Raw genomic sequence first — 19393 nt, 5'->3', positions numbered from 1 at the left:
CTCCTAAAGAAAAAGTTACAGATATGACTAAGTACTGGGCTAACATACATAGAACAATACTTCAGTATTCTGCTAGATACCCCGTCGTATCCATGAGAGTTCTTGGTCTTTAGTGATTTAATCATTAACTCAATCTCCCTCTTATCAGTATCATGGAGGAGCATTTCAGGTAACAGTCTCGGAACACTTTTTTCTACGAGCGCTATATGATTCCCTGTTGGGACTAGGTTTCTATTTAGGTCACCTGCTATATTCAGAAAGTGATTATTAAATACTGTACATATATGCGACTTATCAGTAACACGGACATTCCCACTACGCACTGATTCTATATCCTCGACCTGTCTCTGCAGACCAGCCACTTCCTTTACGACTGACCATATGGTTTTAATTTTATCCTGAGACTTAGCTATTCTACCTGCATACCACATACTTTTTGCCTTCCTAATAACATTTTTAAGCACCTTACAATACTGTTTGTAATGGGCTGCTGCATTTATATTTTGACTATTTCTAACGTTTTGATATAATTGCCACTTTGTTCTACAGGATATTCTTATCCCCCTAGTCAGCCACCCAGGCTGCCTGTTTGTGCTAGTACCATGTTTTGAACGTTCTAACGGAACGCAACTTTCAAAGAGCACGAGAAAAGTCTTTAGGAAAGCATTATATTTATCGTCTACTGTATCAGCACTATAAACATATTGCCACTCTTGTTCCTTGATAAGGTTTTACAAAGGTCTCTAAAGCAATTGGATCAGCTTTCCTAAAAAGTTGATAACTATATTTAATATGTGTTGCAGCACAAAAATCTTTTAGACTTAAAATTTGTGCATCATGATCTGAAAGGCCATTCACCTTTTTGCTAACAGAATGCCCTTCTAGTAACGAGGAATGAACAAAAATGTTGTCTATGGTTGTTCTACTGTTCCCTTGCACTCTCGTTGGAAAGAATACGGTTTGCATAAGATTATATGAATTAAAGAGGTCTACCAGCATCCTTTTCCTTGCACAATCACTTATACAATTAATATTGAAGTCATCACATTAACTAACTTTTTGTATTTCCTATAAAGTGAACCAAGAACCTCCTCTAGCTTTAGCAAAAATGTTGTGAAATCGGAGTCTGGGTATCTATAAATAACAACAGTTAGAAGTTTAGCTCCACTAAATTTAACCACACCTGCACAACATTCGAACACCTTTTCAGTGCAGTACTTTGAAACATCAATTGACTCAAATGGGATACCGTTTTTCACATACATGGCTACTCCCCCACATCGCAAAGAGCTCCTAGAAAAGCTGCTAGCCAACCTGAATCCTGGTAAAGGAAGCCTCTGAATTATCCCCTTATTTAAGAAGTGTTCAGATATACCAATAATTTCAGAGTCAACATCTATAAGCAGTTCACTAACTTTATCTCTAATACCTCGTATATTTTGATGAAATACACTAATTCCCTTATTAATCGGATACCTAAGCTTAGTCGAAAGTGGTTTCTTTGTTAGAGAGACTTCCCTTAAGCAGGAATACCTATCAGCTGACTTCAGTCTAAAAAAAGGTACAGCTCTAACACCCACTACTACAGGAATTTTCCCATGAGTGATCCCACCACCCCCACATATGCTGTCACCTATAAGCTTTCCCAACCTCCCCATTCCATACCTGTTGAGGTGCAGGCCATGTCTAGTGAAACCCGTCCTGCTGATAGACTCCACCAACACCACTGAAATGTGACTTATGCCTTCTGTCATCAGCGCACCCCCTAGTCTCATGTTATTACGCCTGACGGCTGTATTAAGATGACGCCGATCGTGACGCTGAAACAGTTCCACGAAATGCACATTCGTGTTGCCAGTCTGAGTGGCTATCTTTTCCAGGTCACCATCTATGTCATACTCCCCATCCCTGTCAATACTATTTTCAGCCCCACCCACAATCACTACCTGATCCTCTTTAGTAAAATCCCTGCATAAACCCCTATGTTAACAGTCACCTGAGCCAATCCTGCATTAGGCTTCGCAATGCTGGTAGCCTGGTACTCACTCCCCAACACTTCCTGCAACTGCTGGCCTACACCTCTACCATGAGAACTACCTAACAGCAGAACCTTCTTCTTTCTCTTAGACTTTGCAACTGTCCTAGCCAAACTGCTGAGGTCTGCTGCATACTTCCTACATCTGCAGCTACTAGAGATTCCTCTCCACTAGACTCTGACAGTTGGTCATATCTATTGCAAACACCAATAGTAAAACTATCTGAAAATCTCCTTCTCCTAGCATATCTCTTACCAACAGCCAGCTCCCATTCCCCAACCCCCTTCTCCCTCCTCATCCTATCTAGCTCCTCCTGTGCGTTTTTCAACTGCAGCTGAAGGGCACAGATCTTACGCTCCTGCTCCTCTATCAACTTACTCTCGCTGCATAACCTGCAGTTCCAGGAGAGGATCTCACCAGAATGCCCACTGGCTTCCTCACTGCATTCCCCCCAGTGAAAATACTTCGAACAAGTCTCACACCGCAATCCACTACTCACGAACCTACGGCAAAGCCCATGGTAAAATTTTACAGTTATTGAAACAAGAAAACTACTTTATCTACGTTCCGCTACTACAATAAGAAGATGTTAAAAAACTGACTACAATAATCACAAACTTGTTCTACAAGGGAAGTAACTATTATTGATAGTATTAATCAACAACAAATGAGAATATAACAAAAGACTAACACAGTAAGAAAATCAAACGTCTAATGACACAGTAACGAAACTGAAAGCAGTTTTCAAAAATTTCTTCCGAAATTATTTTACCAGAAAACACCAAGAACACCGGTTGAAGACCACTAATGTTCCTAAATAAACCACTACACACAAACAATTAATTAGTACTTAGCTTTCGATGCGCCGCTACAGCTGCAATTGGTCAGCGCGGAATGTAAGCACAGGTAAGAGGTTAAATTGCTCGATACGAAACACTCACAAATATCAGGTCAGAACACAAGAAAGGCAGAGGTGAATGAAGAAACCACTAATAAGTCACTTACACAGTAAATATTATCACAAAAACCGTTAAAATATATATCTGAAACCTAAAAATATGTGAAAACTTAGAGAGCGATCTCACACACAGTCACGCGCTTATGACGTTAGTTAGGTTTAAGTAGTTCTAAGTTCTAGGCGACTGATGACCTCAGAAGTTAAGTCCCATAGCGCTCAAAGCCATTTGAACCATTTTTTTGTACGTTTGTTATATTCCATGTGGCAACTCTTTAGTTCACGATTTTCCGATTGTTTTTTTCTTTTCTGAGGTATAGTCGTCAAGATTGTATCCATACTACTCCGAGGCTCATTATTTCAAAACAAAAAATAAAAGAATGGGAACGCAAATGAAAACACACAAAGCAATTGACATCGGGTGCCGCGCGACTGCTTGCTAAGCTCGGCAGTGTCAATGAAAACTACCACACTAAGGGGGGTAGGACGTCAAACGGGGCGACTTGGAGCAGGAGAGGCACCACAGGACATTTCAATTTCCACTGTCTATACTTTTACAAATAAATTCATAAAACTTTGTCAGCATGGCCAGGAAGGATTCAGAATTTACACTCATAGCAGTGGAAGTTCTAAAACATAACGAAGTAATTTTTTTACGTGTGAAATTTCATTATATTTTTCACTTACTAATGACAGCATTTGTTGCTATAGGTACACATTTCTTCATGTGTAAGAGAGATTCTTCGATGAATTTTGCACCGAATACAAACCATACTTAAAGGTGTATGAAACTCTATAATTTTCCAAATCTAGTAAAAACCGTGTTAAAAATAGAGGTAATTAATTATGAAATTTGTGTTTTTTTAAACATGAAGTTTAAAACATAACAGTTCATTCGTTTTTTCATAAATTAAATATTCCCGCGCCCGGGTTCCCGGGTTCGATTCCCGGCGGGGTCAGGGATTTTCTCTGCCTCGTGATGACTGGGTGTTGTGTGATGTCCTTATATTAGTTAGGTTTAAGTAGTTCTACGTTCTAGGGGACTGATGACCATAGATGTTAAGTCCCATAGTGCTCAGAGCCATTTGAACCATTTTTTAAATTAAATAAATTGTAGAGTTTCATACACCTGTGAGTATGGTATGTATGCCGTGCAAAATTCATCGAATAATCTCTCTAACTTATGAAGAAAAGTGTACGTTTAGCAACAAATGCAGCCATTAGTAAGCAAAAAAATGATGAAATTTCTCACGTAAAAAAAATTTGTTTTGTTATGTTTTCAAATTTCCACTGCAATGAGTGTGAATCCTGAATCCTTCCTGGTGATGCTGCCGGCCGGTGTGGCCGAGCGGTTCTAGGCGCTTCAGTCTGGAACTGCGCGACCGCTACGGTCGCAGGTTCGAATCCTGCCTCGGGCATGGACGTGTGTGATGTCCTTAGGTTAGTTAGGTTTAAGTAGTTCTAAGTTCTAGGGGACTGATGACCATAGATGTTAAGTCCCATAGAGCTCAGAGCCATTTTCCTGGTGATGCTGACAAAGTTTTATGAATTTATTTGTAAAAGTATAGACAGTGGAAATTGAAATGTCCTGAGATGCCTCTCCTGCTCCAAGTCGGCCCGTTTGACGTCCTACCCCCCTTAAAGTGTCGGCATAACAGTACGCTGGAGCTGAGGCGGTGTTGTCCGCTGTGCAGGAGGCGGAGTGGGGCGGCGCGGCCGGCGGCAGGGCCGAGCTGCCGGCGTGGATGGCGTCGGTGGCGCAGCGCATGGAGCGCCGGCGCCGCCACCTGTCCGACGCCTGCTCCGCGCTGGGGCTGGACGCGCCGGGCAACGACTCGCTGCACCGGCCCAACCCCTGGGAGTTCTTCGTCAACCACAAGCACCACCTCGTCTGGTGCAACGTCTTCAAGGTACTGCAACACTCTCGCACAAAAAGCGAACAATTCTCGCTAATTATGGGTAAATTGTTCCTCCAACTTACCTTGCTTCTCACTGTTTTTGTGCTTCTAAATCTCTTTCTAACACATCCTAATCTCTCAGTCGCCTCATACCTGACACACGTAACTGCTTCAGTAATGTGTACTCCATATTGCATGGGGGCTTAATTAAAATGCAATAATTTTTGTAGCTGTGTGTCCGGTTACGAAATCTCGTAACCGGTTGGCCCTGAATAGTATTAGTACGCAGTCTGACTGCATAAAATAACAATAAAGACTGACAAGAAATTTCCGTTAACACAATTGATTAATTAAGTCCCCTGCAACTTTAAAAGCTACGAAACAACAAAGCACAAGTGTAACTGTTCAGTGTGTGGTAGTGTGATTCAACGTACATGTATCTGGCACGGTTCCTCCTCAATACGACAAGATATTTTTAAACACCTTTTACAATGAACTAATTGAAAAACCAGAAATACTATAATTGCACATAGAAACCAAAATTACAAGTCTAACACATGAACACGAGCCAGATGCTTTGTTGACTGAACCTGTGACCAAGAGGCATTGTCATTAAAGAAATGTGAAATAATTTTTTTTTACCTCAATATATATTGACGAAAAATACACTGTGATCATTGCAACATCTTCCATCTATACATTACACCAACCGAACAGCATCTACTCTCTCGCCTAACAGAACAACAACTGCACTCGACATCTTCTGAACTAGTACTGCTCTCGACATCCTCTCAGCAAGTACTGCCCACGGCAACCTCTGAACTACTACTGCACCAGTGGAGGCGGCGGAATAATAATCTTTGGCGCAATCTCTGGCGCTGTGACTCAGTGTAGCCACCTTACAATATTTAATCTTTCTTTTCCTGTATTTTCTTTTTTTTTCCTTTTTGCCAGTCACCCAACTACTGAATTAGATTCTCAAGTTAATTCTAGCTAGAGCTGTTGCTGCTGTCTTCAGTCCGAACACTGGTTTGATGCAGCTCTCTATGCTGTGCAAGCCTGTTCATCTCCCAGTACCTACTGCAACCCACATCCGTCTGAAGCTGCTTACTGTATTCATCTCTTGCTCTCCTTCTACGATGTTAACCCCCCTCCCCCCCCCCCCCCCACACACACACACAAACACACATACACTTCCCGCTAATCTAAATTAGCAATCCCTTGATGTCTCAGTATGTTTCCTATCAACCGATTCCGTCTTCTAGTCAGGTTGCGCCAGGAATTTCTTCTTTCACCAATTCTATTCAGTACAGCCTCATTAATTACGTGATTAACCCATCTAATCTTCACAAATCTTCTGTAGCACCGTTTTTCAAAATCTTCTATTCTCTTCTTGTCTAAACTGTTTATCGTCCACGTTCCACTTCCATATATGGCTACACTCCAGACAAATACCTTCACAAAAGACTTCCTAACACTTATATCTAGATTCGATGCACTTGTTAGTTAAAAACACTTGTTGTGCGGTTCATTGTATATACACTGAAGTCTTAACACAACACAGTGTATTGGTTTGATAAAAATGCCGCGCAGGATCAGCCAAGCGGTCTAGGGCGCTGCAGTCATGGACTGTGCGGCTGGCCCCGGCGGAGCTTCGAGTCCTCCCTCGGGCATGGGTGTGTGTGTTTGTCCTTAGGATAATTTAGGTTAAGGAGTGTGTAAGCTTAGGAACTGATGACCTTAGCAGTTAAGTCCCATAAGATTCCACACACATTTGAACTTTTTTTGGTAAAAATGTAATGCTCTTAATCAATAATAACAACGATAATAAAACATATATTACACAGGTCTGCAAAAAAATATAATTTGAAAGTTGATTGAAATTTGATAACTGACTTTTATGTACCTTTCAGCGCTGATTTCAAAAATGCAATCCATTTTTTTCTATCACGTCAGGTTTTCTCACAAAAAAGGGGGTATTTTTGGGTATATTAACAAAATTTAAGCAATTTATCACGTTTTTCCCAACGTTATAAAATTTTATTTTATTTATAAATCATGTTCTAAACTACATTTCCAGTACACTTCCATTTCTCTTTAAGCTCATAAGTCCTTATAATAACGCTTTCGCTTTCTGTCGAAGCTTCTTTTATTGCTTTTCCGGCTGTGGACTCGTTGAGGATAATCTCTTTTCATCATCCGCTATCATGTTGACGTTCTATCTTCCTTGATATCTTATTTCCATTTCTTTGATGTCTTGGTGGAATCTGTCGCCCTACTCTTCTCTTACATCATCAAGGTCTGCATGGAAGTAGTCAAGATGTCAGTGGAGAAAATGAACTTAATGCTCATGTTACAGCCCAGTTTCTTAAAGTTGTCGAGCATGTCTGCGACGATTGTCTTCTAGTTTGGACTTCTTTTGTTTCCTAGGAAACCGGTAACAACTAATTTAAAAGATGTCCATGCTGCCTTTTCTTTTGTTTCCATTTTGTCCACAAAGTTGGGATCTGCCATTAGTTTTCTAATGTCTGGTCCGACACAGATTCCTTCCTTTAGCTTTGCCTCGGATAAACCAGGGAACTGTCCACAAAGATATCTGAAACTCTCCCCTTCTTTTGGCAATGCCTTAACAAATTGTTTCATCAGCCCCAACTTAATGTGAAGTGGTGGAAGTAACATCTTTTTGGGGTCCAAAAGGCTTTTCCTCTCAACATTTTTAACCCCAACCTGTAAGGTTTTTCTCAAGGGCCAAGCTTTTTTTATGTAGTGTTACTTTCTGTCTCTCCTGTCCCATTTTCAGAGAAAGAAAGAGAACTTTGTATAGCCACTTTGTTGACCAAGCAGCATTGAAATCACTTTTAAAACACCACATAGTGTTTATTTGTGGTCTGAATAGCAGAGTTTGCTTAAAACCAGTTCAAGGTTTTCGTAACATTCTTTTAAGTGAACCGAGTGTCCAACTGGCATAGAAGCATACTTACTGTCATTGTGTAGGAGTACTGCTTTAAGGCTTCTTTTTGAAGAATCAATAAAAAGTCTCCACTCATCAGGAGCATATTATATTTTGAAACTTGCCATAAGTCCATGAACATCACTGCAAAACACCAGGTCACCTTCTTGAGAGAAGAAAGATACCAAACTCCTTTTCCCTCGATCGATACCAAGAAAAGGATGTACCTGGAGCCAACATACGTTTATCTTTCAATCTAGATCCTAAAACCTCTGCCGACTCTTTAGAAAGGCCTAGGTCTCTAACTAAATCGTTCAGTTCAGATTTTGAGAATGGAATGGGATCGGTTGTTCCAGGATCGTAGCAATCTCTGTCTTCTTCACTATCACCTTGCTGGGCCAATGGCTCGTGATCATCTATATCATCCAAAGAATCTGGAGGAGACGGTACTGGTACTTCAGGTCCATGAGGAACAGGGCGAATGGCTGATTGAATGTTAGGATAAGAAATATCCTTTTTGTTTTTCAAATTGAAACCTCGTACGTTGCAAGAACAAAAATAGCAGTCATCACTATGATTTTTGGGCTCCCTACAAACCATTGGTATTCCAAAACGTAAGGACTGCTTTTTCGTTGAAACCATTGTCTCAGTTCTTCAAGACACACTGAATAAACTTTATGTGGGGCCCAAGACTTATCTTGATCGCCTAACTTTATACCAAAATAGGTGAAATATACTTTTTCAACAAAATCGGAAATGTTTCTTTGTTGCTTTTTAACGGTATATTTACCACAAATGTAGCAGAAGCAATCTGGCGAGTTTATACATCCTCTGGTAGCCATTTCCCATTGTCCATAAAATAACTTCACAACACAAGAAAATAGTCACTACTTTAAAGCACTAGTAACAACAACACATGAACAGTATAGAGTGAAGAGGTACTGTGAACTAAAGAACAATAGCAGAAGCTCACTGCATGGTGATGGTGGGGGAAGGGGCAGCGCGACAGACAGGCACTGACATGAAAATACTGCTGGTTTCTCCTAATTACTCTTTATTTTACGTATATCTAATATAAAAACAGCTAAATAACAGTTTATGCAGATCCTAAAAACCAATATTCAAACTCACTAGAGTGCTGAAATATCGAAAAAAGCCAAAACCAGACATGCAGTTTGTGAAATAACTGAACGTGATGGAATTTTTTCACTATTTTTCCCGAAATCAGCGTTAAAAACACTGTAAAAATCATTTAATAAATTTGAAACAATTTTTATGTCGCAGAACTGTATTATTGCACATGACACTTTCACATTGTGTATTTTCCGTCTTTTTTCTGGAAAAACTTAATCGCAAAGCTATGCAATGCATAATACTAATACCCAATCCTCTTTCTGAGCTTAACAGCATCACTCGTTATAGAAAGATGCTAACTCTGTATTTCATGCGGCAAATCGGATGCTCCGATACATAAAATGGAAACCTGGTATCGTCACTACAGTTCTGACATCAGCTAACAGTGGGCGCAGTGTTACATTGTGAAACAATTTGTGTAATTTCTGCAGTGACTGTTGTTGTTGTGGTATTCAGTCCAGAGAGTGGTTTGATGTAGCTCTCCATGCTGCGCTATCGTGTGCAGGCCTCTTCATCTCCGAATAACTACTGCAACCTACATCTTTCTGAATCTTCTCATTTTATTCATTTCTTGGTCTCCCTCTATGATTTTTACCCAACACACTTCCCTCAAATACTATATTGGTGATCCCTTTATGTCTCAGAATGTGTCCTACCAACGGGTCTCTTCTTTTGGTCAAATTGTGCCACAAATTTCTTGTCTCCCCAATTCTATTCAGTACTTCCTCTTTAGTTGCGTGATCGACCAATCTAATCTTCAGTATTCTCCTGTAGCACCACATTTCGAAAGCACACGGCTACACTCCAGACAAATACCTTCACAGGAGACTTCCTAGCACTTAAATCTAGATTCGATGTTCACAAATTTATCTTCTTCAGAAAAGCTTTTTTTGCCATTGTCAGTCTACATTTTACGAGGTGTGGCTAGAAAAAAACCGGACTAGTACTGGTGAAATAATAAAACGAATGCAATAAGGCTGAAAGTCGCGTGGCCTGTCACGTGACTCTCGCTCCGCCTACTGCACGAGTTTCATCTGCCTCCTGCACTCAGTCTGCCCGTGGCGTCTGTTTTAAGTAGTTGACGTTTTGTCTGTGCGTCGGAAAATGTTGAGTGTACAGAAAGAACAGCATGTTAACATCAAATTTTGTTTCAAACTAGGAAAATCTGCAAGTGAAACGTTTGTAATGTTACAACAAGTGTACGGCGATGATTGTTTATCGCGAACACAAGTGTTTGAGTGGTTTAAACGATTTAAAGATGGCCGCGAAGACACCAGTGATGACACTCGCACTGACAGACCATTGTCAGCAAAAACTGATGCAAACATTGAAAAAATCGGTAAACTTGTTCGACAAGATCGCCGTTTAACAATCAGAGCAGTGTCTGAGTTAACAGGAGTTGACAAGGAAAGTGTTAGGCAGATTCTTCATGAAAGTTTCAACATGAACAAAGTGTGTTCAAAAATGGTTCCAAAGTGTCTCACAATTGAACAGAAGGAACGCCGAAGAATGATTTGTTCTGACATCCTGGAAAACATTGAAAGTGATCCCACCTTCTTACAAAATGTTATTACTTGCGATGAATCGTGGTTTTTTACTTACGATCCCGAAACTAAACGCCAATCGATGCATTGGAAAACTCCTGGTTCTCCACGACAAAAAAAAGCACGAATGTCAAAATCGAAATTCAAGGCAATGATGATTGTTTTTTTTTTTTGACATCAAAGGGATTGTGCACATTGATTGGGTACCAGAGGGACAAACAGTGAATCAGCATTACTACATTAGCGTCCTGGCTACCCTACGTGAGCGAGTACGGAGAAAACGGAACGATTTGTGGAGAAAAAAGTCATGGATCCTTCACCAAGACAATGCCCCAGCTCACAGTGCGTTGTCAGTGAAGACATTTTTGGCAAAACACAACATTCCCATCTTAGATCATCCACCCTACTCACCTGATTTGGCCCCCTGTGACTTTTTTCTTTTCCCTAAACTCAAGTCAGCTTTGAAAGGAACTAGATTTGAGACTGTTGAAGCAGTAAAAGAAAAAGCGACGGAAGTAATGTATGGACTTACCGAAAATGATCTGCAGCATTGCTATGAACAGTGGAAAATTCGTATGGAGCGGTGTAGAGACCGAGGAGGAGAGTACATTAAAGGAGATAACATGAAATTGTAAATAATTGTAAATAAATGTTTTTTCCAGCATCAGTCCGGTTTTTTTCTAGCCGCACCTCGTATATCCTCTCTACTTCGGCCATCGTCAGTTATTTTGCTGCCCAAATTATTCCATTTTCTCATTTTGCTTCGCTTCACGTTTGGTTTCCAAATAACGACATGTTCCAAACAAGCAGATTCACTCGACTGTTCTATCAGTCCCAGCCAGTGCTTCATGCTACAAGATTTCTCCCGTCCCATCTTTATATCTTTGATGTTCCCTACTTCCCCTGAAATCTCGCACGTCCACTAACAAAATTCTTTCATTTTTTTTTTTTTTTTTTTACTATGTAATTCTCAGCTTTGAAGACTATAAATGTAGCACTAGTTCTGATTAGAGAAGAGTAGAGGGAGAAAGGAGCCGTAGGCCCAACTGAAGCTACCATCCCTGCATTCACCAGCTTCGACTGAGAGAAAGGGTGGACGTCTAAATCAGGACGACCAGAAGGCGATTTGAATCTCTCAGGCTTGATATTTAGATGGTAATTATTCTCATTCCTCATGAAGGAAGAAGCCATGTGCTATGCAGCCAAGTTAGAAATACACCACACGAAGTATTTAGACATACTGAGTCTAGTAAAGGTAGAGCAGCCGTCTAAAGGAAAGGGAGGTAATGACAGTGGCACGTAAAGTGCCCTCCGCCACACACCGTTGGCTTGCGGAGTATAAATGTAGATGTAGATGTAAAATGTGTTCTTCACTTATAGAAACACTCATTTGGTTCAGAGTAAGGTATACTGCTTGTGCCAGCGATACTGATGAACACAAATGAAATAAGTTACAAAATAGCCTCAGGTGAAGTGAAACTGACGTCAAGAGTTGAGCAGCAATCTATGATAAGGTCTCGCTAGCACTCAAGACATCAGCACATTTATCGACAGGAAGAATAGAATGGAAGTTTAGCAGATAGCGCTCAGGTGCTGAGAGGTGTTGACCAACGTGTGACTTGATTCGATGGTTCTGCAGCAGACATCTGCTTTATGCTTCTCAAGTAACCCAAATGAGCACAAGGAAAAGGCTTTGTCCGATGACAAACAGAGATCATCAAAATGGAGAATATGATTATAAAGCTAAGTATAAGTGACGAATCCACTATCTGTTGTTTATCGACCTAATCGCGGATTTGTATCTTGCAAAATGCTTCAAATGGCTCTGAGCACTATGGGACTTAACTTCTGAGGTCATCAGTCCCCTAGAACTTAGAACTACCTAAACCTAACTAACCTAAGAAACTCACTCACATCCATGCCCGAGGCAGGATTCGAAACTGCGACCGTAGCCGTCGCGCGGTTCCAGACTGTAGCGCCTAGAACCGCTCGGCCACTCCGGCCGGCCTGTATCTTGCACCTCGCACTGTAATTAATTTTAACATGAAGGGACTACAATGTGTCCACACGAGATCAGCAAAAATTAATGTAAACCATTACGATGCCTCAAACAAGAGAAACAATATTGGTCACATTATTAACAGAACGACGTAACATTTCTTAGTAATGCGAAAACTTTTGTTTGTTTTGTACAATGTCTGTACATCACCATACGAAGATTGCCTAAACCTGAAACTTACCGTGGAGAAATAAATCGTTATATAGGGTAAAATCTGAATGGTACTTTTTATCACGATACAAGCCGCGTCAGAGCATTATACCTTCATGCTTTATCTTCTAGACTTCTACATATTACTGTATATCGTATGTGTTTGAAATACCTTCTAATCTGTTGTAAGCTGACGTCAAAGAGGTGTAGGATGGAAGTTACGACAGTTTTTGACTGATTCATACTGCCCTCAGTTTATCTACATCCTTTACCACTTCAATCGTTCCCGTATTCGCAGAAAACGGAATGTTCTTAATCATATGTGCATCGTAGTCGAATCAGTTACTTCACTTGCAAGTCTTGCCTTGCACGGCCAAACTAATAAAACCCAGTTGCTGTAGCACACATTCCACCAACTCGTTTTTCCACACATTTCTTTCTTCATCCACTGCAACGCATCCATGTTCGTACTTTTGTGACTTTGCCTAACTTTGAACTTCTTTCTCTCCAGCACCATGATTAAAGTGCTTTCAGCTTCTTCTTCTCCAGTTTCCCCATTGTCACTGTCTGGTGTTCTTGCGTCATTGCATTTTTCGTTGCACGTTTTACAGTCTCTCCAACCTTTTAAGTCTATGCAAGTATTTCACATAAAGACGTCTCTCACTTGCAGGTAACATTTCCAGAGTTCAATTCCGACCTAATTAGACACGATACCTGCTTTATGCCATCACAAGGCAGTGGTAATTTTACATGTGGCACGAATTTGTAATACGTTTGTGTTGAAAGCAAGGGGGAGGGGGGGGGGGGCAAAATAGCAGGTTTAGCCAATTTTAGCATGACGTGGACGAAGACAGTGAAAAATACAATGGCTTCAACAATCACTGCATAACTTACGTTTCTTCGGTTATCATATCGTTCATGGAAAATGTCGTTTTCTATGGGGCAGCTGTGATTTTGCGCTGAGTTAAACTCAAGGCAGATACGAGCATTTGCCCTGAGTTAAACTCTCTTTTCTATCGATTCCCGGCGCCTACTGCTGCTGGCTACAGTCCCAGCATGTGGAGGCTATTGTTTCCGTTGTAGCAAAGCCTTTATGCAAAATGTCATTCGTCTGAAAGGTGAGAGTTGTTTTCTGAAACATCAATACTTTTCATCTCGCTCATAGTCTACAGTATGAGTTACATTGTCGAATTTCTACAAAAGCTTTAATCTTGCTAGTTTTCCAGTAAAATCCGCTGTTTAAAATTTGCTGTAATTTATTTATCACAACTTTCCAGAATTTTTTTCCATTTTGCAATGCCATACTCAGCTTTCTATGTTTAATGTAGCGAATCAGAGATGCAACACGTCCCAGGGTAGTCTGATCGTGCTCTCTTATCTGAAAATTAAACTATGTGTTAATGTTTGTCGATAGCCTGTAAGAGGGCTTGAAATAAAAATATCAACAAAAGTAGGTCTATGCCATTTGACTACAACAGTAATAGTCAAATCTCGATTTATCGAATCTCTAGGGAAGGCAAATTCATTCGATATACCGAGGGTTCGATATAACGCGGTTTCTGAGATAAAGAAGGTTTACAACCCACAATTCTTTTTATTAATGTACTGTATTTTTTTTGCGTTTGTGTGTGATATAGGTATATGTTTAGGTTTGGTAACATAAAAAAGAAATCGGGATAGATTGTTATGCATATTGTTTTATTTCTTCTGAAATAGACAACAACTCATAAGTTTAAAATAAAATACTTTCAATGTGAAAAAAATTAAATTCAATAAAAGAACATGTAGTGTGTAGATTAAAATTTCTATAAATCATTGACTTTAAAAGTAATTGTAATTCTAGCTTGTTTTAAGCTTTTGATCACCTATAGTCAATTTCATTGTCTATGATTACAATAGCTGAGAACACATTTTCTCTTCCTCCTCATACTTATCCATGTACATTCTGATTGCGACGATAGCCGCTTTTGCCTGCCTGGCCGTCACTGACGGTGCTTCTTCGACCTCCCCCTTCCTCTTTGCCCCATCCTGTTCGCCATAGTTGCCGCCTTCCTCTTCGTTCCCTGTCTTCACGGAGTCAACAATGGCGGCGTCCGTTAGTGATCATGCTACTGAGACATCGTTGTCCACAGCCACTAAATCTTCAAAACGAACGTTAGCGGTGTTAAAATGAGTCGCAACCTTCGTTCATTCAGACCCAGCGATACTGACAAGGGATGCCTTGCCTCCTGTAAGAACTGTACAAAATAAGAACTTGAATCAAAGTTCCCATAAACCTGTGTCAGAATCAAGCTAATATTTTATATTAAACCCATCAGCTGCTCGTTTTTACCTGTCGTCGAACATCCACATGTTTGGAAACGATTGACGGTCGTTTGCTCCTTCACTTTGCTCCACGCTTTATCGAGCATTCTCATAGCATCTAAAATGCAGATAGTTGTATTGTTGTCATCATCAATACTGCGGACTATCATTCGGACCACTTCATACCAGTAGTTTTCTTTGTCGTTCTTGATTATTCCTTGATCTAAGGGCTGTAATTTCGATGTAGTATTAGCTGGCACAAGTTGTACTGTCACGGATTTTAGTGGATGGATAGCATTGTGCTCACTGCAGCTGTCCACAAACAACACAACTTTTCGATTTTTAAGTCTTTTTCTATCAAAATCCTTTAACCCGTTGGAAAACACTTTTGAAGTCTTCCATGCTTTTTTGTTCCCAGTGTACTCCATAGGGAACGACTTACACCCAGAAATAACATCGCGGTTTCTTAGGTTTTCCTATCATAATTGGCTTGAGTCTTTTTGTGCTGGTCATATTTGCTGTTACTATAACAGAACAGTAACATGATCTTTGCTTAGCTTGCCCCTGTGACATTTTTTTCCTCAGAAGCTCATACTTTTGTCTGGAAGACACTTGCAAAAACAGTTCAAGTTCACCTGCGTTAAAAACCTCATCCATATTGTAATCTTGAAGGAGCCTCTGCATTCTCTTCCACTCATGACAAATTTTGTTATCTCACCTTTTGGACCATGTTGTTTCCTCAAATTTTCAACCCATCCGTTACTCACAGGAAAGACATCATATCACAATGCTGCTGCAAAATAATCTGCCTTTTCTTTCAAACTAAGTCCACCAATGTCCACATTATTGTACGTCTGTTGTTGGTACCACTGCACTAAATTCTCTTCTAAATCTGGAAACTCCGTCTTTTGTTGTCGTTTGCGATGTGTCCCTTCAGATCTGTGGTAATTACACAGTCTTCATTCCTGATTACTGCGGACAGTGTACTTGCCGGAATCCCAAACTCTGCAGTTATGTCTTTCTTTTTTTCACTCCTGCTTTCACTTCATCAATTAACTTTAGCTTTTCAGCGATTGTCGGGTATTTCCGCTTAGGGCCATTGGATGATGCTTACCGCTCACACTAAAGCAAAACAAACACTTCGATACGTACAGATAAAATCTGTCCTTCTCAAGCCTTCCAAAAACTTGGATATAACGGCGGGTTTTCTTTGGAATATCAAGCTTTTGGACTTTCAACGGCAGGGAATGAAGAAAAAATTCGATATAGACAGGTCTTCAAACATCGAGGGTCGATATATCGAGGTTTGACTATATACGTGCGCTCTACCGTTGGCTCTACTCTCGTCGTGGTGAGTTATGGGCATGGAGGTAAAAATATTCTACCTACATGGTTATGGGAGTATATGCGTCGATTAAAATCAAATATGAAGAGCCCTGTTGACATCTTCCCTACCACTGTCGATAACGCTGTGTTGATTTTCTCTGCCTCGTGATGACTGGGTGTTGTGTGATGTCCTTAGGTCAGTTACGTTTAAGTAGTTCTAAGTTCTAGGGGACTGATGACCATAGATGTTAAGTCCTATAGCGCTCAGAGCCATTTGAACCATTTTTGAAATTAAATAAATTGTAGAGTTTCATGCACCTGTGCGTATGGTATGTATGCTGTGCAAAATTCATCGAAGAATCTCTCTAACTTATGAAGAAAAGTGTACGTTTAGTAACAAATGCAGCCATTAGTAAGCGAAAAAATCATTAAATTTCGCACGTAAAAAAAATTTGTTTGTTATGTTTTCGAACTTCCACTGCAATGAGTGTGAATCCTGAATCCTTCCTGGTGATGCTACCGGCCGGTGTGGGCGAGCGGTTCTAGGCGCTTCAGTCTGGAACTGCGGTCGCAGGTTCGAATCCTACCACGGGCATGGACGTGTGTGATGTCCTTAGGTTAGTTAGGTTTAAGTAGTTCTAAGTTCTAGGGGACTGATGACCATAGATGTTAAGTCCCATAGTGATCAGAGCCATTTGAACCATTTTTGAACGCTGTGTTTCATGGAATTAACATGTCAATAAGATGGTTTCAAAGTCAACTACATATAACGTTTCAGCGATGATTACGTATCACATCTGCTCTGTGTCACGGGTTTGATGCACCAACGGGACAGCGTTACGGACATGCTTAGACGCTTTAAGATAGATGTGAAGTATTCTGTAGATACACCAAACAGTGATGTTAGTTAGTTCACATCAGCGGCAGACAGAAATGAGTTAATACTTATGAGTGAAAGTTACTCCATTCCACTGTAGCAGGGCTTTACAGCAACCAGTTTCGAATTTTTTCAGAATAATAACAATCTTGACTGCAAAATTATTTAATATCTGCGACATGTTTCACCCTTTTGGGGCATCATCAGATTGTGTAAAAGTAGCTGTATATGCAACTCATCCGTCATAAAACCATGTAAAACGGAAAATGGACGCAGCAGTAACTGGATATCAAATAAAAGGTGGACCTTGAGCACACCAGCTGACTCCATACATGGTGGTGTGTGCGGCTCATACCGCGTTTATTTTGTAAGCGTAGCCCTATTTTGTACTGCTATGACAGAGTCAGCTGTTGTTCTCAAGATCCACATTGCACTGTATATGTTTTTATGACGGATAGATTACATATCCAGTTACTATGGCGTACATTCTCCATTTTATATCGCTTTATGGCGGATAGGTTGCATATCCAGCTGCTTGCACGCAATCTGATGATGTCTCGAAAGGGTGAAACATATCACTGATGTTAAATGATTTGGCAACCAAGACCATTTTTGTTCTGAAGCCGATCAGTGACATTTGATTTCTATTGATTCACGTAGTCCCGTCAGCAATCTAAATGACTCACACTATGGAGACGGAAGTAGGGTATATAGCTTACACTATATTCCATAAGATGAGTTAGCGATGTACAGTACGCTGAGTTTGACTACCCAGACAGGCAACGCTTCGTAGTCAATTTGAAAGACAGTGCCGAAGAAGGCAGTAACAGAAGTCGGCATGGCACAAACAAGTAGCTTTTCCCCTGCCTCCCTTTGTTGCATGGTACCGCAGCGTAGAAGGGAGGATGACACAGGAATGAAACCTGCACTCCATAACTGAGTGCCTTGTTTTGCACTGTCTCATTGCTTTCCTGGGAGAGACCGTGTATTGATAGCGGCGTTGTTAAAACTTCTATAAGTAGGACTCGTAATCCTCAGAAAAAAAGCTAATAAATGTGTGATGGGTAGAACTCCCTCTCTCTCTCTCTCTCTCTCTCTCTCTCTCTCTCTCTCTCTCTCATTCCTTATATGTCTCTCTGGGTCGTGCGTAGGTATTCTCAGTGTGTCTATATGTGCAGCACTACTAGAAAAAAAGGTAGGCTTTCAAACAAATTTACCTACAAAAAATATAGGTTGATACTTAAAGAGAAGGTAGCAGCAACCAGCCACTTTCCATCATGTTATTTATTACATTACAGCGTTGACTGCTTGTGTTTATGCAGTAGTGAAGACTATACGAAGCTATTTTTTTGATTCATAAGTACAAACATAATGTAAAGCACCATACACACACCAAAAACACGGCTATGGTCTCAAAATGTCAGTTTTCGACAAAATAATACAAAAATATGTAGTGGGTAGTTATCATTTCTCTGGAATACAATGCATTTATTGTGTCTCCCATAAAATTAGTCGTTTGGAGATGACACTTGTACAAAGTCACCAACTTTGACGTATAAAAATATGCCATTTTAGTACCTTACTCCCACCTACCCCCATGGCAAATTTCTCTGGACACATCTGGTTAAAAGGTCTATTTTATTAGCTGTTCGGCAGTTACAAATGATGACCCAACACGCAGTTTTGAAAGGAACATTCGCTTTCATAGACAAAGGCTATTCTGACAGAATAATTATTATTATTGCGAATGGCAGTTCTGCACACAATGTACAAAGATAAATAAATCCTGCTTCTGTCAGAAAAGTTCCAGGACTTTTTTTTTATTACAAGTAATGATCCCAGCTCCTGTCGAAGTAGTCCCCTTGGCTATCTGTACACAGTTGCCAACGTTTCTGGAGGTCTTGAAAGCGAGCAGGAAAATTTTCAACTGCGATGTTTGTCAGCTCATTTTACCGGCCCGTTGGTTGACTATGATATCTTGAAGAAGCTTTTCTTTCTGTGGCCTTTTCACTCGCGGAAACAAGAAAACACTGCAAGGCGAGAGGTCAGGCGAATATGGCGGATGTGAGACGGCTTTAACAGAATGTCTGGCCAGAGACACGGTAACAGATAAAACAGTATGCGGTCTTCCATTGTTAGCAGCAAGAACCAGTCGTGAGA

At 40.4% G+C, this 19393-nt stretch overlaps 1 protein-coding gene across 1 annotated transcript in view; it reads left to right on the top strand.

Moving 5' to 3' along the window:
* The window catches only part of LOC124799136 (carbohydrate sulfotransferase 11-like), a 340241-nt gene that overhangs the window by 297616 nt on the left and 23232 nt on the right, over window positions 1-19393 (top strand). Inside the window, exon 3 of the mRNA XM_047262673.1 lies at window positions 4686-4901. Within this exon, the coding sequence (XP_047118629.1) occupies window positions 4686-4901 (216 nt within the window). The remainder of the gene's footprint in view (window positions 1-4685; window positions 4902-19393) is intronic.

The sequence above is a fragment of the Schistocerca piceifrons genome, chromosome 5, assembly GCF_021461385.2.
Source record: "Schistocerca piceifrons isolate TAMUIC-IGC-003096 chromosome 5, iqSchPice1.1, whole genome shotgun sequence".
NCBI classification, from domain to species: domain Eukaryota; kingdom Metazoa; phylum Arthropoda; class Insecta; order Orthoptera; family Acrididae; genus Schistocerca; species Schistocerca piceifrons.
The sequence above is the reverse complement of the archived record's forward strand: the minus strand, read 5'-3'. Positions and strand labels throughout refer to the sequence as shown.